General features: G+C 55.5%; 2 protein-coding genes across 4 annotated transcripts in view; one reads left to right on the top strand and one right to left on the bottom strand.

Moving 5' to 3' along the window:
- Positions 1-20,547, bottom strand: part of LOC103306818 (RING finger protein 112-like) — a 62,593-nt gene that overhangs the window by 20,097 nt on the left and 21,949 nt on the right. The gene's annotated exons all lie outside the window — the stretch shown is intronic.
- LOC101939519 (RING finger protein 112-like) lies at positions 76-20,539 on the top strand. 3 transcript variants are annotated; one of them, XM_065591179.1, is made up of 14 exons: positions 76-228; positions 3,793-4,059; positions 7,742-7,957; positions 8,334-8,471; positions 8,823-8,927; positions 9,138-9,188; positions 10,285-10,341; positions 10,547-10,633; positions 11,620-11,749; positions 11,904-12,034; positions 12,241-12,294; positions 17,409-17,483; positions 17,780-18,049; positions 18,572-20,539. In XM_065591179.1, exons 2-14 carry the CDS (start codon positions 3,811-3,813, stop codon positions 19,100-19,102), a joined length of 2,094 nt encoding a protein of 697 aa, XP_065447251.1. In that variant the 5' UTR covers positions 76-228; positions 3,793-3,810; the 3' UTR covers positions 19,103-20,539. The 3 variants fall into 3 exon arrangements, with proteins under 3 accessions (XP_065447251.1, XP_065447252.1, XP_065447253.1); XM_065591180.1 differs by lacking the exon at positions 7,742-7,957; XM_065591181.1 differs by lacking the exon at positions 3,793-4,059 and having other exon boundaries at positions 79-228.

The following is a 20,547-nucleotide window of genomic DNA, read 5'->3' as shown; positions in this document are numbered from 1 at the left end:
ATCACCCCCTTGGCAAAGGGCTCTAGAGAAAGGAGCCAAGAGCCCCCCCTCAGCCGCACCCACGGCATCCAGTGACCAAACCCAGAGACTGAAAGTAAAACTGAGGGGAAGGAGACAGCCCATCACTCTGTGCAGACAGACAGGCAGAGAGCGAGGGAGGCAGAGGGGAAACATCAGAGACAAACGTAAAATTAACCTCAGGATCGGTGCTCGAGTCTCTTCACCAGGGTGAGTTATAAGAACAGAGCTGGAGTGGGAGGAAGCCCAGGACTGGGCTAACAGGGGCTGCGGGTCAGGAGTGAGGGGTACCAGTAGAGCTGGGGTGGGAAGCTCAGGGCTGGACTGGCAGGGGCTGTGGGTTGGGAATGAGGGGCACCGGCAGAGCTGGGGGGGGCAGGGCTGGGCTGGGCTGGGCTGGCAGGGGCTGCGGGTTGGGAGTGAGGGGCACCGGCAGAGCTGGGGAGGCAGGGCTGGGCTGGCAGGGGCTGCGGGTTGGGAGTGAGGGGCACAGGCAGAGCTGGGGGGGGGGGGCAGGGCTGGGCTAGCAGGGGGCTGCGGGTCGGGAGTGAGGGGCACCGGCAGAGCTGGGGGGAGGCAGGGCTGGGCTGGCAGGGGCTGTGGGTCGGGAGTGAGGGGCACCGGCAGAGCTCGGGGGGGCAGGGCTGGGCTAGCAGGGGCTGCGGGTCGGGAGTGAGGGGCACTGGCAGAGCTCGGGGGGTAGGGCTGGGCTGGCAGGGGGCTGCGGGTCGGGAGTGAGGGGCACCGGCAGAGCTGGGGGGACAGGGCTGGGCTGGCAGGGGCTGTGGGTCGGGAGTGAGGGGCACCGGCAGAGCTGGGGGGGGCAGGGCTGGGCTAGCAGGGGCTGCGGGTCGGGAGTCAGGGGCACCGGCAGAGCTGGGTGGGGCTGGGGCTGTTCCTATGTTTGCAGGGCTGAGTTTCCGGCTCTCTTGGTACTGCTCTGTGGTTTGGGGCAGGCGGCAGCGCCGTGCTGGGGGTGGGGGGTCCGATGGGTGCAGCTTCGAATCAGCTGAGTCATGGAAACGTCCAGAGCAGGGGGGAGGGGCTATGTGGTTCTCCCAGCTGCCCTGCGCCTGTGTGTCCTCGGGGGGGAGGGGAGCTGGGACTGGGAGTGACGGGGGGGCACGGTCGGGATGTTCCCTGTGGGGGGGCAATGTTTCCCCCAATGGAGGGAATAGGGGATGGGGGAGGCTGGGGCTGGGCGTATTTCCTGCCTCATGCACCAGCCAGCATCTCTGGGGTCTGGGGGGGCAGGTGGCAGGGAGAGAGGTCAGGGCTCATTGAAGGGGGTGATCCCAGGACACCATGTACTCGAACCCAGACACTGGGGGACAAACACCCCCACACCACGGCCCCCTCCCCCACCTCTGCAGCCCCATCCAATTCTCTGCCCCCCCGAGAGCCCCTCCTTCTCCTCCCCCATCCATCCCCTGCAGCCCCCCTGGGCACCTGCCAACCAAGGCCCTGAAAATAGCAGAAGTCACAGCTCGGCCACATGCTGGCGCCTCTGCTGGGGGGGTGGAGGGGTGGCTCCTCCCCCCTGGGGCCACTTGTACCCATGTAAGGGCTGTGACGGGTTGGATCACAGAAACCCCCTTGGAGCTGCCAACTAATGTGCCAAGACTACATCTGCCCCTGCTTTCCCTGCCAGCTCGGGACCCCAGCACCCTGTCTTGCTGAGCCAGACATGCCCGTCTGCTCCAACACAGACCCAGGGTCTGAACCACGTGCCCCAAAGCTGCAGACTTAACTGAAAACAATTTAAGAAGTGTGCCTGTCTTTGACACTCAGATGCCCAACTCCCAGTGGGGTCCAAACCCCAAATAAATCCATTTTACCCTGTATAAAGCTTATGCAGGGTAAACTCATAAATTGTTCACCCTCTATAGCACTGATAGAGAGATATGCACAGCTGTCGTCCCACCCCCCACCCCCCGCCCCGGCCAGGTATTAATACATATTCCTGGTTAATTAATAAGTAAAAGGTGATCTTATTAAATACAGAAAGTAGGATTTAAGTGGTTCCAAGTAGTAACAGACAGAACAAAGTGAATTGCAAGCAAAATAAAATAAAACACGCAAATCTATGCCTAGTACAGTAATAAAACTGAATAGAGATAAAATCTCACCCTCAGAGATGTTTCAATAAGTTTCTTTCACAGACTGGATGCCTTGTTAGTCTGGGCACAGTCGTTTCCCCTGGTACAGCCCCTGTTCCAACTCAGATGGTAGTTAGGGGATTTTTCATGATGGCTCCCGCTTTTCTCTGCTCCACCCACTTATATATCTTTTGCATAAGGTGGGAATCCTTTGTCCCTCTCTGGGTTCCCACCTCCTCCTTCTCAATGGAAAAGCACCAGGTTAAAGATGGATTCCAGTTCCAGTGACATGATCACACGTCACTGTAGAACTTCATTACCCACTTGCCAGCACACAGGTATACAGGAAGACTTACAAGTGAAACAGAGCCATCTACAGACAATGGTCCTGGTTAATGGGAGTCATCAAGATTCCAAACCACAATTAATGGCCCACACTTTGCATAATTACAATAGGCCCTCAGAGTTATATTTTATATTTCTAGTTTCAGATACAAGAGTGATAAATTTATACAAATAAGATGACCACACTCAGTAGATGATAAGCTTTGTAATGATATCTTACAAGAGACGTTTTGCATGAAGCATATTCCAGTTACATTATATTCACTCTCATTAGCATATTTTTATAAAATCATATAGACTGCATCACAAGAGCATAAGCCCCATCCCACTGCTCAGGGGCCCCTGTGGGACAGGGCCCACATCCTGGGGCTCAGGACTCCTGGGTTCTCTCCCGGCTCTGGGAAGGGAGTAGGGTCTGGTGGGTTAGAGCGGGGGAGGTGTGGGAGCCAGGACGCCTGAGTTCTTCCCACTGCTGGGGGTCCCCAAAATCTGCCCCACCCTCCTCCACCTGATGAAAACCCCTTTATCTCCAGGAAGCCGTCCGATTTTCAGGGCGGGAGCCACTTCCTGTCCCAAAGCCCCTGACACAACTTTCTGTCTCGTGTGAACCTCAGATCCCAGGGCCCAACCCCACGGTTAGGCACCGGCAGAGCTAAGGTCCAGGGCTGAGGGTATCTCAGCGGCAGGACGCTCCAAGACTCACCACGTGGCAGAGCAGGGCTGACTCTGGCCATCAGGGCTGCTGGGCTCGGTGCCCAGATCCTTTCCAGTGACCTTCCTTCAATCCCCTCCCCCTGCCTGCGGCTACCGCCTGGGGGTGCAGTTTGCTCTGGCCACTTCTGCTTTTCCAGGAGCCCCGGCGCCCTGTGAGCTGTGTGTGGGGGATTCAGGATGCCCCTGGCAGCCCCCATTTAATAACGACAGGAGCAAAAGCAGCTGGCGTTTCCGAGGCCCCTTGGCTGGCTAGGCTGGCAGACGCCCAGGGGGCTCTGAGAGTCTCACCCCATGGCTGAGTCCATGTCGTGGCAGGTCGGGTGTTTCTAGTGGGGTGAGCTCAGGGGGCGGGAACGGCTTGTCATCCCCATCGGAGTTCAGGGGGCTGTGCTCCCAGACCCCCAGGCAACCCAAAACCCCACAAGCAGAGAGGCATTTGCCAACTCTGCCCAAAAATGGGAGTAGCCCAGCTCACAGCAGCTGATCGGAAACTTACCCAGAAAAGTGGTGAAAATTAACATTGGAGCCCGGGAGTCCTGGTTCCCAGCCCCCTTGCTCTAGCATGTCAGCCCTGGTGTTCCCATGTGCCAGCTCCTGACCCAGTCGATCTCCCCAGGCCTGCAGGATCAGAGGGATGGAGCAACTCCGGGAGGACGTCACCTGCTCCATCTGCCTGGACGTCTTGAACAACCCCGTCTCAATTGAGTGTGGCCACAACTTCTGCCGGGGCTGCCTCTCCATTCACTGGAGCGAGGTCACAGCCCAAGGGCGCCGCTGCCCGGAGTGCCGAGCTCCCTGCTCCAGGGGCAGGATGATCCCAGACACACGTGTCGAAAGCCTGGTGGAGAAATTCACCAAGCTCTTGCGGGAAGAACCGGAGCCGGTGAGACCAGATGGGCCGGATAAGGGGAAAAGGAGCTTTCTCCTATAGGGAATGCTGGGTCCAAACCAGCCTTACAAATTTCATTCCATGTCTCTTCCCCACTATGTTTTTTAAATTCATGTAACCCTTCTGCCCATCTGAGTTGGCAGCAACAAGGGCCGGGGTCAGTATCTAGGGGTTCCGTTTCAATAACGCAATGCGAAACCCCCCAGGTCTCTGCCCATCCAACCAGGGGGGGATTCCTTCCTGACCCCAAATATGACGATCAATTAGACCCTCAGCATGTGGGTGAGACCCACCAGCCAGATCCCTGGGAAAGAATTCTCTGTAGTAACTCACAGCCCTCCCCATCTAGTGTCCCATCTCCAGCCATTGGAGATATTTGCTGCTAGCAGTTACAGATCGGCTACGTGCCATGGTGGGCAGTCTCGTCATCCCATCCCCTCCATAAACTTCTCAAGCTCAGCCGTGAAGCTTCAGAGCTGGGCGGCTGGGGAGCGGCGGCTGCTGGCTGGGAGCCCAGCTCTGAAGGCAGAGCCGGTGCCAGCAGCAGCGCAGAAGGAAGGATGTCAGGGTACGATATTGCCACCCCTACTTCTGCGCTGCTGCTGGCAGGGCGCTACCTTCAGAGCTGGGTGCCTGACCACCAGCTGCTGCTCTCCAGACACACAGCTCTGAAGGCAGTGCAGAATTCAGGGTGGCAATACTGTGACCCCTCCAAAATAAAATTGCGACCCCCCCCCCCACAATTCCCTTATGGGTCAGGACCCTCAATTTGAGAAATGCTGTTTTCCCCATGAAATCTGTGTAGTTTAGGGTAAAAGCACACAAAAGATCAGATTACAAAGGGGGGGGGACCAGATTTCACGATCCGTGACACGTTTTTCATGGCCATGAATTTGGTAGGACCCGAGATATGACCGCTGACTTTTACAGCTTAATGACAAATCCTTGCTATTGGGCTTGCAATTTCATGTGCCGGTTTCTTTAATATTCGTGGATGAAGATGATCCAGGCCCCCGCAGTTTGGTCCCATTAAGCTGTTTGAATCTGGCTTCCATTTCAGCCAATTCAGGGACAATTTCTACTCCCGTATTCTTGTTCTCATTAGCCATCTTGCCACAAGCTTCTCTTTACGTTTATTGAAAACAGAGGCTCTTGGGATACGTTCGGGTTAAGTAAAGACCTGGGAAGTTGCTGCTGTGCTGACATGGCATTAGGGGACAAAGGCATAAGCAGGCAGTGTTTCTTTGTTTAATAAATAAGTTGCCATATTTTCCCCTTCCCTGTTGCTTGTGAGAATTGATAAGGCCTGCAGCTGCAGGAGAAATGTAGCTGTCAAATGAATGCCCTTCGTGTGAGAGAAGGTAAAAGAAATGTTCTCTCCCCCGCCCTTCCTTTCCCAGCTACATAAACAAGCCCTGGCTCGTGGCCCCTTCCTCCCTCCCCTGAGAACTGCTCATGGCCCCTTCCTCCCTCCCCTGAGAACCGCTCATGGCCCCTTCCTCCCTCCCCTGAGAACTGCTCATGGCCCCTTCCTCCCTCCCCTGAGAACCGCTGACTAGGGACATTTGTAGCAACAGATTGTTGCAAAGAACTGTATTTCCAAGATAAAAATGTCTGTGTGACATGGGTAATGCTGTGACTAATAGATAGGGGTGGGTACACTAACAGGATGGGTGTTTCTATTACTCAATAAGGGTTTGGGGGGTTGTAACGGATGTAGGCGTTTACATACTAACTTAGATAAAGAGTGTGCTGTAACTAATCCAGCGCTTACTCGACAATTTGGTCGACGGGAACAAGTATCGCAATAAAGAAGCCTGTACTCATATCCGCCTCTGGGTCAACCTGCTCCTTTTCCTGCTAACAGAGTCCCTGCCTATATCTTTAGGTGTTGGCCCATGCAGCCTGTAGCTTTTATCTCCACCCCATCCTGAGCGCTTGACGGTCCCACTTCTTCTTTCCTTGTTTTCTTTTTCTTTATAAGGCTGAAGAACTTTTTCCTGTTGGTTTTAATTTTTTTTGCAAGCTCAATTCTGCTTGGCTTTTGGCAGTTCTCACTTTATCCCTATACGGATTCCTCCCATTTTCCATTCCTTGTAGGCTTTCTGCTTTCTCTTAATCACCAATGTGAGATCCTTGTTCGTCCAGTTTGGTCAGCAACCCCTCCCTACTGGCTTTTTCCTGGACGCAGACTCCAGAGAGTTCCTGCATCTTTGACAAGCCCCCTCCATATTCAGATCCTTCAGCTTTGCAGGCCAGGTCACTTCCCTCCCTAATTCCCTTAATTTTTTGCAGTTTACCCGTTTGAAATCCAGGGCTCCCAGCTGCCGACCTGTGTTGGTTTATCCTTCCATTTAGTTAAACTGAATTAGCTCCTGGTCACTCAAACCAAGGCTGTTCTCTACAGCCAGTTCTTCAGTGAGGTCCTCGCTACTTACCAATGCTAAATCTAAACTGGCATCACCTCTTGTTGGTTCAGTGACTATTTGGTGAAGAAATCTGTCGGCTGTCACATCCAGGAATATCCGGGCCCTACCATTATTAGTAGCACTTCTCCCCCAATCTCTGTCTGGAAAACTAAAGTCTCTCATGATCACACAATTCCAAGTGGTAATTATTTCATTCAATCTATTAAAGGGGTCTCTATCCACACCCAAACCGGACCCGTGGGTCTGTAGCAGACCCCAAGAACTGTCCCAGGGGAGCCTCTGGTAGTTTTCTTCCCCACAGTGATTATGACCCAAACAGATTCTGTTTTACCCATTCCAGCCCTTCTCATTTCTTTCCACTCCACCTCGTCATGAACACACAATGCTACTCCACAACCTTTGCCCTTTTCCTTTCTTTCCTGTAATCCAGCCATGGCTGTACTGCCCCATGGTTCTGTTCTCCCGATAATCTCTGGTTTATCGTCCCACACCCGTAGTTCTACTTCCTCCATTTTGCCACCCGGCTCCTGGCGTTGCTGAGCAGCGATCTTACTGCTTCCGCTTGCCTTTGCTCAGATTTCTCACCCGGGTAGGTTCAGTCGTTTTACTGCCAGTATCGGCCACCTGACTGTTAGTGTCGGTGCTCTTGGCACTATTGTTCCTCTTGTCGTCCATTCTCCCGCCCTCTGTCGTTCCTTTCTCCACTGCTGGGCCCTGTCCTACTTGATTTGCCTCCCGCTCAGTGTGAGAATCAGGCCTGGAGATTCCAAGAGCATCTCCCAGGGTTCCTAGTTTAAAGTCCTTTTCATCAGCTGTGCCAACCTCCATCCCGGAAGTCTATCCCGCACCCTGTTCAGGTGGCTTCCGTCCCATGAGACCAGTCATCTGTCTGTGAGCACCTCCCGGTGGTCGAACATCCCCAAAGCCTCCTTAGCCCCACTGCCTGAGCCACCTGGTGATCATCAGCATCTTGTCTCCCCTTCACTCTCCTCCTCCCACTGAAGATCCCCTGAGCCTCCATTTCTTTAAGGGTCTCCCCCAGCCTGGCGCAGTCTCCCTTGATGTGTTCCAGCAAGAATCTAGGGGCTTCCCCCTCCAGAGAGTTCTGGCTCTGATCCAGCCCCAGGGCAGGGGGGCTGGCTGGCTTGAGAGGGTGGGAATGGGGCACAGGGCTCTGATCACGGGGCCATGGGACAGGCTCACTTGGTGGGTGGGGTCGGAGGTCTGACCCTGCTCTCTTCCTGCAGCAGGGGCCGGGGGCTCCACCGGAAATGGGGCGCCCGGTGCAGCTGGTGCGTCTGGACGAGGAAGGGGGCCTGATCCTGGAGGAGGAGGCTCTGAGCCGCTGCCTGGAGCAGGGTGGGGTGGGGGGCGCCCCCGTCTGCCTGGTGTCCATCATCGGGGAGCAGCACCTGGGTAAATCCTTCCTGCTGAACTACCTGCTGCGCCGGCTCCGGAGCCCGGTGAGTGTGAACGGGAGCAGGAGTGAGCTGGGTGTGAACAGCCCCATCCTGCCCCCTGCTGGAGGGCTCAGAGCTGCACACGTGTCTGTGAACATCCCATCCCCAAACATGTCCGGTTAGCTCGGGCCATGGCTGGACCCTAAGGTGTCTGTCTGCCTGTCTGGAACACAGAGTGTCTCTCTCCTGTCTACACAGCAGTGAGTCGGTTTGTCTATCAGATTACGAGTACACCCATCACCATGTATCCTCCCCGCCCCACACTGGTACAATTAACCCCGTCCCCTCTCAGGGTTTGCAGCCTGAGATAGGAGGAGGGGACCAGTCACTCTCCTCCCCCACCCTGCACTGACCTCCCCCCCATGATTCCTCCACGCAGGACGCGAGGGACGGGTCATGGATGGGCCAGGAGGACGAGCCCCTGGAGGGGTTTGAGTGGCGTGCGGATGAGGACCGAGTCACCAAGGGGGTGTGGGCATGGAGTCAGCCCTTCTGGGTCCCGTCCAAGGGAGGAAAGGTAAGTGGGGTTTCTGGGGGTGCATAGGGAAGGGGGAGGAGGCCATGGGGGGCTGGGAGAAGGAAAGGGGAACAGGGTAGAGGGCTGGGAACAGAGGGAATGGGGGAAAGAGGGAGGGATGGACAGAGACGTGGGGAAGGAAGCCCCAGGGAACCAGTGGAGAGAGAACAGGGGGAACGGAGAAGAGACAGAAATAGGGAGCTAACACTGGGGGATTTCTGGGGAAGGCAAGAATGAGATGCCAGGTGCCATGGGGGTGGAGCAGGGGGCAGGTTCTGGGGGCAGAGGGGCCATAGGTGGCTGGACAAAGCCGGGAGCTGACCTGGGGCTCTCACTCTTGCCCCCTCACAGGTGGCCGTGCTGCTTGTCGACACCGAGGGCTCCATGGACATTGAAAGGAACAAGGAGACCAGCATCAAACTCTCCGCCATGTCCATGCTGCTCAGCTCCTACCAGGTTGGGGGGTTCCCCAGGGGGCGCAGTGCTGCAGGGAGCGGGGTGGGGCACAGCAGGGGGCGCTCTCCCCTGGCACTCAGGGCTGTCCCCGATGCCCCATGCGGCACTAGGGGGCGCTGTGCTCGGGGTGGGTGACATGGCTGGGAAGTGGCCTGGAGCGGCCGTCACTGCTCGTTGCTGTAGCTCTGTCCATCTCCTGACTATTTGCAGATACTGAACATTGGCCGTCGGGTGAAGGACCCGGATTTCGAATACCTGGAGGTGAGGCCGGGCAGCGCGATGCAGGACGTGGCCAGGCCAGGTTCTCCCGTTAGCCCCACAGGGTTATTATCCCTCCCCATAGCTCCTGTGGGGAAACTGAGGCCCAGAGAGAGAAGCTGACTCTCCCACGGTCACATTGGCCTCTGGAGTCAGCGCTGTCACTGCACGGCCCAGCCTGGCTCTCTGCTCCCAGGTGTCCGGCATCAGCCACTGGGCCAAAGTTCGGAGCCCTCCCTCCCCTCCAGCCCAGCTCCGTTGGTGGGAAGCTGCTGGGGCAGGGCCTGGGGCGGTTGCTCTGCCCCCTGCTCTGCTCTGCTCTGCTCCTCTCTCCAGGCTCTGACCCAGCCCCACCCCTGCCAGACTGAGCCTTTGTCAGTCGCGCCCTTAGTGACGTCACTGCCGCCTGCGGCATATGTCGTGTCCTGCCCCTGTACCGCACCCCGGGGGGATTCTCTGTGCAGGGGAGGGGTTGGCTTGGAAGGGTTTTATCTGCCCTCGCTGCCCTGGGTTCTGTCACTGGCAAATACCTGTCTCATGCAGAAATACGGAGGCCCAGGCAGAGCTCAGGGAAATGCCGTGTGGCCGAGATTGTTCCAGGCGTGAGCAGAGCCGTGATTTGACCCCTGGGGCTGCACTAAGAAAGTTGGTAGCGTCCATCAGCCTAAGGCAATGGGGTGTTTGTGGAGTGGGACTCCTTGGTAAAAGGACCCCAAATTTCGATCACTGACACCCCCCCCACACACCTCTATGGAGCGCCCTGGAGAGAAGGAGAAAGCCCTGAAACTGGACAGAGGAGGGGTGTGCACTGACAGTCGTCCCCCAACACCACCAGACCCTTTGTCCCATGGCCTCCCCCTGCCACTCCCATGGCCGGGTGCAGCCTCTTTCTCTCTGCGCTGCTGAAATCCTCTCTGTCCATCGCACGATTCGTTTCGCACTCGCTGGGCCTCGCTCTTGGCCCTGGGCAGAGGGAGACGCTCACATGTGGGGATGGAGGGTGATCAGGCCCCTTTCTGTCCACAGGCAGGATTACCTGCCCCCAGACTAAACAGCTCCCAGGTCCCAGACTCACCCCGTCCCTCTTCTCTCTCCACAGATGTTTGTGCAGGTGGCCGAAGTGGTGGGGGGGGCCTACGGACTGGAGCCCATTCAGGTGAGACGGCTTCCCCTCCAGTCACCCGCCCTGCCCCATGTATCCCCACATTGCACCCCTCCCCGACTCCACAGCATGCTCCTGCCCTATGCACCAACTGCCCCACTCCCGAGGGGTTGAGGTTACCCCAGCCGACACTGTCCTTCTCCCCGTCCCAGCCTCCCCCACCCTCAGTGACCCCCACTCCCCACCTGTCTCCCTGCAGCATCTAGACCTGCTGGTGCGAGATTCGAATATCCCCGGGGTCCTCGGAGCCCAGGGTGGGGAGCAGCATCTGAGACGAGTCAGACAGGTGAGTGTGGGGCTTGGGGGGTGGGGGTGGGGAATGGGACCTAGGGTCTGTCCCCTCTGGGGGGCACCAGCTGCGATCCAGACCCAGTGTTGGGGACTGGCTGGCTCAGGGGATGGGGAATGGGACACGGGGCCTTTCCCCTCCAGGGGGCTGGTAGCCCCACCCTTTATGAAGGTTTCCTGACAAACCCCATTATAAGACCCCTTTAAAGTTGCTTATAACTTTGCCAAACTTTAAATGTTTGGGCTGAAATTTTCCATGCTTGTTCTCTGCCTCCTGCTGGATTTGTGCTTCCTCCAGCTGTTTCTGAGAATGAGGCTAAAGAAATACACATTGTTTAGCAATATTGAAAGAAAATTCTGATGTTCCTTTTTTTTAACAACTCTAGCCCCCCCGCCCCCCAGCCCTCCCTACTTTGGAGTAAGGACTGTACATTTGGCGGGGGGTGGGGTGGCCAGTGTGTCAGAGAGACACCAGAATCTGTCCACACTGACCATGCTCCAGCCCCTCACAGCTCCACATGGTGCCCAGACTGAGCGTGCTCCGTCCCCACAGAGCGACCCAGTGTGCTCCAGCCGGGGGTTGCAGTAGCAAAGCTGGACTTCCCCCGCACTTGCTGCTCCAGGCCGGGCACCAGACCTGAGAGGGGATGTCCTGTCTCTCCCACGCTCTCAATGAACCCAGGTGGGGTGGAGAAGGAAGCTGCTTGATTGCAGTGTGGAGGGGAGAAAAGCCAGACCAGGGGGAGGGAGAGGAGCAGGCTGGGACAAGACATCTGGATAGACTGGGAACAGGGTGGGGGAGGTTGAGACCTGGACTCACTCCTGTCTCTTCCTGCCATCCCCTACCTCCTTCACTGCATCCCTTCCAATGCCTACCACAAACGAGGCTGGGCCCCTCCAGCCCCTCTCTGACTGCCCGGCAGGTCGGGCTGATGTTAACAGGTGTTTGTGTGTCAATGTAACGATTCCCCCTGGCTCCGGCAGAAGCTGGTGGCGACGTCCCCTTGCAAACACCCCAAGACCCTGGAAGCGCTGAGCAGAAGCAGCAGCCGCTGTTACTTGATGCCCGCCCCTGGCGAGCGGATCGTGAGTGGAAGCGAGGGAAGGCTGAGAGGTAACGGTCCCAGGACAGCGGCTCTGAGCCCCCTGCCATGTGCAGAGCAATGTGACTGGGTCACTGATCATGCCTACACGTGGAAGGTAGAGAGAAGGGGAATCAGATAGGCCCTATAATCCCCTACCATTGTCCATCTCTCACCCCTTTGCAGACATGGGTGAGAATTTCCGGGAGAGCCTGAGGGACTACATCACCACCCTGGGGAGCTCGGCCGGTCAACACATCCGGACGGACCGGCATGGGAAGCTGCTCACCGGGACACAGCTCGCTACCAAGATAAAGGTGGGGACCGGCCAGCTGTGCTGGAGGGAGCAGAAAGGGGATGCTCTCTCCTTGCAGTCAGTGATGACCCCAATACCCCCAAATCCCCAGCTGCCCCACCCCAGAGGTGGCTGCATCTCAGCGCCAAGCGAGCTGTCCCCATGTTCACAGCCTTTCTAAGCCCTGTGGAGTCTGTGATGTGATGATTTCTTTTGGTTCCTTTGCAGAATTTATCTAATGTGATGAAGAAACATCGCTCCGGCTTCTCCTCTCCCTGTCAGGTACTGTCTCTGTCTCTGACCTGATCATGGGGTGTCTCCCCTCTCCTGTCCATACCAGGGCTGGGGCAATGTTGGGAACTGGGTCCATGCTGCTGGAGGGGACTGGGAAAGAGTCTGGCTGAAATCTTATTTTCTTGGACTCAGGGTTAGAAGAATTTCACTAGCCTGGAGGGCAGCTGGTGCTAGAGTGTTCATCCCGCCTACGGACACGTCTCCAATCCTTGAGACCCATAGCCCCAAATCCTGTTTATCCCCAGGCAACTCCTGTTGGTGTTTCAATGAGAGGAGTTTTTAAGAGCAGGTCTGAAAATGGGGGTGTTTTTCCTGCAGAAAACTTGGAGTTTCCTGCAAAACCCCCAAATATCCCTTGTGTGGTGTAACGGGGCGGGACTCACCCCTGCGGCGCCTCCTGCTGGTTCATAGGAATTAGCTCTATTTCCAGCTCCGGAGCGCCCTCTGCAGGCCGGTGTCCCGCTTGCCGCTGGCCCGTGTCTCTCCCAGACCCCAGTGCCCTTTGCTCAGGGGGTCTGCCCTCTGCAGTACCCTGCAGTCTCTGGGTCTCCCCTCCCCAGGGAAACCCCAACCCTCTACCCCCACCTTGCCTCAGTCTCTGGCCACTGCCAGTCATCAACGAGCCCCCCTTCCCTGGGGCAGTGTGAAAGCCAAAGGGGGTTTGGACCTGCTGCCTTTGCCTAAGACCGAGGCTGCACCTCTGCAGCCCCCAGTACCTTTTTGTAGGCCCTTAGCAAGGCCTGCAGCTGGGGGTTTACCAGGCTGGAGCTCCCCAGCTCCCTTTGCCCTTCCCCAGCACTGCTCTTCCCTAGGTACCCTCCTCAGCTTCCCAGGAAGCCAGATCCTTCTCTGTCGAAAGGCTAGAGAGAGTCTCTGTTAGCTCCTGACCCACTGCCCCCTTATAAGGGCCAGCTGGGCCCTGATCGAGATGCCACAGCTGTGGCTGCTTCCTTAATCAGCCCAGCTCTCCCCCGCTGCAGCCCTCTCCCAGGCGGCTTTATCCTCTTCAGGCAGGAGCGGGGTAACCCCCCCGCTACATGCGACAGCTCCTGGGAATTGTAGTGCTTGTGCCTCAAGCTCATAGAAGATCAGGATTGGAAGAGACCTCAAGAGGTCATCTAGTCCAACCCCCTGCTCAAAGCAGGACCAATCCCCAACTAAATCATCCCAGCCAGGGCTTTGTCAAGCCGGGCCTTAAAAACCTCCAAGGAAGGAGATTCCACCACCTCTCTAGGGAACCCATTCCAGTGTTTCACCACCCTCCTCGTGAAATAGTGTTTCCTAATATCCAACCTAAACCTTCCCCACTGCAACTTGAGACAATTGCTCCTTGTTCTGTTATCTGCCACCACTGAGAACAGCCGAGCTCCATCCTCTTTGGAACCCCCCCTCAGGTAGTTGAAGGCTGCTATCAAATCCCCCCTCACTCTTCTCTTCTGCAGACTAAACAATCCCAGTTCACTCAGCCTCTCCTCATAAGTCATGTGCTCCAGACCCCTAATCATTTTTGTTGCCCTCCACTGGACTCTTTCCAATTTTTCCACATCCTTCTTGTAGTGTGGGGCCCAAAACTGGACACAGTACTGCAGATGAGGCCTCACCAATGTCGAATAGAGGGGAACGATCACGTCCCTCGATCTGCTGGCAATGCCCCTACTTATACAGCCCAAAATGCCGTTAGCCTTCTTGGCAACAAGAGCACACTGTCGACTCATATCCAGCTTCCCGTCCACTGTAACCCCTAGATCCTTTTCTGCAGAAATACTGCCTAGCCACTCGGTCCCTAGTCTGTAGCAGTGCATGGGATTCTTCCGTCCTAAGTGCAGGACTCTGCACTTGTGTTTGTTGAACCTCATCAGATTTCTTTTGGCCCAATCCTCTAATTTGTCTAGGTCCCTCTGTATCCTATCCCTACCCTCCAGCGTATCTACCACTCCTCCCACTCTGCAAACTTGCTGAGAGTGCAGTCAACACCATCTTCAGATCATTAATGAAGATATTGAACAAAACCGACCCCCGGACCGACCCTTGGGGCACTCCACTTGATACTGACTGCCAATTAGAAATGGAGCCATTGATCACTACTCGTTGAGCCCGACGATCTAGCCAGCTTTCTATCCACCTTACAGTCCATTCATCCAGCCCATACTTCTTTAACTTGCTGGCAAGAATACAGTGGGAGAGCATATCAAAAGCTTTGCTGAAGTCAAGGAATAACACATCCACTGCTTTCCCCTCATCCACAGAGCCAGTTATCTCCTCATTGAAGGCAATTAGGTTAGTCAGGCATGACTTCCCCTTTGTGAATCCATGCTGACTGTTCCTGATCACCTTCCTCTCCTCTAAGTGCTTCAGAATTGATTCCTTGAGGACCTGCTCCATGATTTTTCCAGGGACTGAGGTGAGGCTGACTGGCCTGTAGTTCCCCGGATCCTCCTTCTTCCCTTTTTTAAAGATGGGCACTACATTAGCCTTTTTCCAGTCATCCGGGACCTCTCCCGGTCGCCATGAGTTTTCAAAGATAATGGCCAATGGCTCTGCAATCACAGCCACCAACTCCTTTAGCACCCTCGGATGCAGCGCATCCGGCCCCATGGACTTGTGCACGTCCAGTTTTTCAAAATAGTCCCGAACCACTTCTTTCTCCACAGAGAGCTGGTCACCTCCTCCCCATGCTGTGCTGCCCAGTGTAGCGGTCTGGGAGCTGACCTTGTTCGTGAAGACAGAGGCAAAAAAAGCATTGAGTACATTAGCTTTTTCCACATCCTCGGTCACTAGGTTGCCTCCCTCATTCAGTAAGGGGCCCACACTTTCCTTGACTTTCTTCTTGTTGCTAACATACCTGAAGAAACCCTTCTTGTTACTCTTAACATCTCTTGCTAGCTGCAACTCCAAGTGTGATTTGACCTTCCTGATTTCACTCCTGCACGCCTGAGCAATATTTTTATGCACCTCCCTGCTCATTTGTCCAATCTTCCACTTCTTGTAAGCTTCTTTTTTGCGTTTAAGATCAGCAAGGATTTCACTGTTTAGCCAAGCTGGTCGCCTGCCATATTTACTATTCTTTCTACACATCGGGATGATTTGTTCCTGCAACCTCAATAAGGATTCTTTAAAATACAGCCAGTTCTTCTGACAAGTTTCAGAGTAACAGCCGTGTTAGTCTGTATCCGCAAAAAGAAGAACAGGAGTACTTGTGGCACCTTAGAGACTAACAAATTTATTAGAGCATAAGCTTTCGTGGACTACAGCCCACTTCTTCGGATGCATCCGAAGAAGTGGGCTGTAGTCCACGAAAGCTTATGCTCTAATAAATTTGTTAGTCTCTAAGGTGCCACAAGTACTCCTGTTCTTCTTTTTCCAGTTCTTCTGGACTCCTTTTTCCCTCATGTTATTCTCCCAGGGGATCCTGCCCATCAGTTCCCTGAGGGAGTCAAAGTCTGCTTTTCTGAAGTCCAGGGTCCGTATTCTGCTGCTCTCCTTTCTTTCTTGTGTCAGGATCCTGAACTCGACCATCTCATGGTCACTGCCGCCCAGGTTCCCATCCACTTTTGCTTCCCCAACTAATTCTTCATGGTTTGTGAGCAGCAGGTCAAGAAGAGCTCTACCCCAGTTGGTTCCTCCAGGACTTGCACCAGGAAATTGTCCCCTACACTTTCCAAACACTTCCTGGATTGTCTGTGCTGTATTGCTCTCCCAGCAGATATCAGGGTGATTGATGTCTCCCATGAGAACCAGGGCCTGTGTTCTAGTAACTTCCGTTAGTTGCTGGAAGAAATCTTCGTCCACCTCATCTCTATTCTCCTCTACGGGTTGGGCATCTGGTTGGACTACACATCCCATGATGCACTGCAGGTACCAGACACCACCACTCCTCTCCCCAAGAGGAGAGTCCCTGCTGCTGCATCATGGGGATTGTAGCTCGGGCTCCTCATCCTCCCCATTCTCCTCTATGGGTTGGTCTCACTGCTTGCACTGCACCTCCCATGAGACCAGCCTACAGAGGAGAATGGGAGATTAGGGCAACCAAACTACATCTCCCATCAAGCGCCAGGTATCCTTTCTGGGTGAGGGTGTGGTGCATCAGAGCTGCAGGGCACCATGGGAGGTGTAGTCTGAACTGAGTCCTGGGGGTACAGAGGAGAATCAGGCATCCCATGAACCAGATTTCCCAGGATGCACCAGCATCTCCTCTCTTGGTGCATGTATCATGGCCTGGTGCATCATGGGAGGACATGCAGTGGCAGGGGAAGGGGGCAGGATAAGGTGGATTCGGGGGCTCTGTTCGCTGGCCCCTCTAGGGAATGGGGCATAGCCACAGCACAGCGTTCTCCGGTCATGCCCCCCAGCTGACCCCCTGTGCTCTGGCCAGCAGCACAGACTTTTCCACCTGGCGTCACGGGGCCTCTGGGGAGCTGGGAATTGGGCCGGCTGAGCAGATCTTCTGCCCTGGCTCCTTTGGTCTGATCTGCCAGCCGGGCAGCATCGCAGCACAGCCCGGACCGAGCCCTTGAAGTCACAGTTGTGTCACCTTCCCACACAGCAGGGCTGGACTCAGCGTAGACAGACCCTTAAACATAGTCTGTCAAGTTTTCTTCGGCGTCAGCATCAGATCACCTGAGGAGAACTGGATACAGGGAGCTTCTCTGCATGGGGGGAATCGAGCGGCCTACCTATAACAGAATAACTACTCCACAATAGCTCCACAGCAGAGACTGTTCCAGAGTCGTTGCTCCTCCCAGCCTCCACCCCCAAACAAGAGCTGAGATTCACCTGCCTCCTGGAGATCAATAAAAAAAAAACAAATACCACCAGACCTATGAGAGCCGATGTCACTGACATGCTTTTGGGCACTAGCCTCGGGCTGAGCCCGGCTGGGACAGGGGTTTCCAAAGTCCTCGTCTACAGGAAAGCGCCACAAGTGCAAAGTGCAGGTCGGGGCGGGGAAGGGAGCTGAGGCTGGGCTGCTGTGGGGATCAAATTGAAAAGTGGTGGTACCAGAAGCCCCAAGTGGCTGCCACACTGGCCAATGGCATCACTCTGTTAGGTGAGGTTGATGTGGTGGAAGCTGTGCTCACCCCAGCCTTGTCCTCCCTGCACAGATGGCCATCACCTTCCACAACCAGAGAGTCATGGACAGAGCCCACGCAGACCACGCTCTCTTTCTGAAGGAGAAGGTGAGTTTGGGGGTGTCGCTGTGCCCCCAGCCAGGGGAACCCCAGGGAAACATCACAGCCAACCCCATGGGCTACGGGCTTTGTGGAAGGAGAGGAGACCTCATATCAGCTTTTAGGGGACTGTGGAGATGGGAGACTCCAACCCCGGCACAGCAGTGGCCCTGATCTCAGTCAGGAGGGTGGGGGGAAGTTGCTGTGCTGTAGCCAGAGGATCCATTGGTGAGATGGGGTCACACACTCGCCCCTTCTAACATATTGGACCCCCTACTCTCTCCTTCCTCCCCCACACAACGCAGGACGGCCTGTCCCAGCGCATGGATGACTGTCTGAAGGTGGATCCAGGCGCAATGGTGAAGCAGTTGGTGGAGCAGCGCAGGTCACTGCTGGGGCGGTGCCGGGAGGAGATGAAGGAGCCGGCGGAGACCCTGCTGACGGCGCTGGAGGAAGAGCTGACTCGGGAGGCCAAGACCTTCCTGGAGACCTACAGAAGGCGCTACCAGTGTCACGCCAACCAGAGAGCCATGGACAGAGCCCGCACAGACCACACTGCCTTTCTGAAGGCGAAGGTGAATCTGGGCAGGGAGGGCTGTGCCTCCCACCAGGGGAACCTCAGGGAACCATCCCGGGCAGCCCCCCGGGCTATGGGCTTTGGGGATGAGATGGGAGTTCACATTTCCAGCTCCCAGGGTGGCCGAAGAGAAGAGAGACTCCAGTCCCAACACTGGGGGGGTCCCAACTCAGTTTTGGGGGCTCTGGGCAGCACTTGGCATGATGGCTGCCCCGATCTCAGTCCAGAGAACTGTGCCTCACCCGGCATCATGGGGGCCCAATCTCAGTCATGGGGTGAGGGGTGTGCAGCACCGGGCACAACTGGGGCCCCAGTGTCACTTGGGGGATTGGTCTGTGTAGCAGCTGGCACGATGGGGGGTCCAATTTGAGTTGTGGGATCCGTACATTGCATGGCACGATGGGAGCCCCGAACTCAGTTGGGGGGTGTTTGTACAACGAGGGCCCGGATCGTGGTCAGGGTCTATGCAGCACTTGCCACATCTAATACTCTTGGCTGTCTCCTCTCGCTGCTACTGCAGGACACCGAGTCCAAGAACCCAATTAAATGCCTGAAGGTGCGGCCGAGCAAGATGGCAAAGCTGCTCGCAGAGCAGCGTGGGCAGTTGCTGGAGCGGTGCCGGATGGACATGCTGCCAAAGAAAGAGGCCCTGGGGATGGAGCTGGAGGTGGAGCTGACGCAGAAGAAAGAGGCCCGGCTGATGGAGCTGGAGGCGGAGCTGAAGCAGAAGGCCGAGACCTTCCTGGAGATCTACAGGAAGCGCTTCACGACATTTGCCATTGCGGCAGGCGCTGCTGTGGGGACGGTGGTCCTGGCACCAGTGGGTGGAGCTGCTGCTGCGGGAATTGCCACTGCGGTCGGCGTGGCTGAGGCGGTGGCCATTGGTGTTGGGACAGGTGCCGTGACCGGGATGTGCGTAGGTGGGGGCGTGGGAGGGGGAGTTGGTGGGAACATCGCCCGGCAGGATATGAACCGGGCCGAGGCCACTGCCAGCCAAGGGGAGGAGGGGGACGGCACTGAGGATCTGTCTGATACGGCCCCCCTGATCTGAACAGCGCCCCTCCCCCAATCTAGGGATGATGAATGGGGTGACAGGGCAGTAGCGTGGCCCAGCCATGTCAGCCACAAACCACTCCAGAGCGGGGGAGTCGTCGCCCACACATTCTAAGACGGGACATTGGTCCAACCCGCTCTTAAAAACCTCCAATCACTGTGTGACACACAGGCCTATCGGTCCCAGCTGGCAGAGGGTTCAGTGCCCTGTGTCAGCAACTCCTAACAGGCCTGACAAACTCGCTGCACCTAACACACCGCTGCCATAGTATTTAGCCATAAAGAGTGTCTTGTAATGCATCGAATGCAACCCAGGAGCTCATCTGTGTGAAATGTCGGCCCTGTCGTGAGGTGAGGAGCTACGCATATATGTACATATGGAGAACACATTTTCAAGTCTGAATAAAGGCAAACCTTTGGGGGATAGAAAGAGAAGGTAAACGAATGCTCTTGTATCCTTCACCCATGAAGCAAAGGGGCAGTGATTTGGCAAGAGGGAGCCCAGCCATGTTAGCCAGAGATGCAAGGAGCTTGGTTTAGATGGGGTAACCTACTTTAGCTTGTTCCATTTGGACTCTAGGAAGCATGTTACACTTTTGCTGTCTATGTGCCACCCTTCTGTCAGCAGCATCGGCAGCTACCAGGGCCAGCTCGAGCCGCTCCTCTCTCTCCCCCCAGTCGTCTGGGAACCTGTAACCACGCTGGGCGCCTTTGCCTGGCAAGTCTGTACCCACTCGCCAGCGCAGAGGTTTGAAGGAATGAACTTTGTTGGTGGCGGAAAGAAAACAGAAAGTCTGAGTTGAACTGGGGACGTATATTTACAGTTTAACGTCTTCCGCCGCTGTGTACCTCAGGGTGTATCAGTCACAGTCCCAAACAAAGGGGACCCTGAACGCAGTTTGTTCTGTCCCCCACCCTCAGCTCATGGCTCCTTGTCATAAATATAAAGGGAAGGGTAACAACCTTCATGTATGCAGTAACATTAAATCCCTCAAGGCCAGAGGTACAGAATCAATTACCTGTAAGGGGTTAATCAGTTCCATTAACCTAGTTGGCACCTGACCAGAAGGACCAATGGGAAAAGAAGATACTTTCAAATCTGGGTGGGGGAAGGTTTGTTTGGGCTTGTTTTGTGTGTTCTCTCTTGGGACAAAGAGAGAGACCAAGCACGTAATCCAGCTCCTACTGAAATGATACATCTAAAATTACAGGAATTGTAAGTAATAGCAAGGAAATGCATTTTTTGTTTTAGCTTATGAATTTTCCATATGCAAGAGGGAGGTTTATTCTTGTTTTGTAACTTTGAAGTTGAGTCTAGAGGGGAATCCTCTGTGTTTTAAATCTTTTCATTACCCTGTAAAATTACCGTTCATCCTGATTTTACAGAGGTGCTTCTTTTACGTTTTTCTTTATAATAAAGTTCTTCTTTTAAGAACCTGATTG

The sequence above is a fragment of the Chrysemys picta genome, chromosome 4 (assembly GCF_011386835.1).
Source record: "Chrysemys picta bellii isolate R12L10 chromosome 4, ASM1138683v2, whole genome shotgun sequence".
Classification (NCBI taxonomy): Eukaryota; Metazoa; Chordata; order Testudines; family Emydidae; genus Chrysemys; species Chrysemys picta.
The sequence above is the reverse complement of the archived record's forward strand: the minus strand, read 5'-3'. Positions and strand labels throughout refer to the sequence as shown.

What these genes read in the sequence shown, in the direction of transcription:
- LOC101939519 (XM_065591179.1), top strand. Translation starts at nt 3,811, where the DNA reads ATGGAGCAACTCCGGGAGGACGTCACCTGCTCCATCTGCCTGGACGTC. An exon ending in CGGATTTCGAATACCTGGAG is followed by an intron (nt 9,189 to 10,284) that starts GTGAGGCCGGGC and finishes CTCTCTCCACAG; the next exon opens with ATGTTTGTGCAGGTGGCCGA. An exon ending in ACGGACTGGAGCCCATTCAG is followed by an intron (nt 10,342 to 10,546) that starts GTGAGACGGCTT and finishes GTCTCCCTGCAG; the next exon opens with CATCTAGACCTGCTGGTGCG.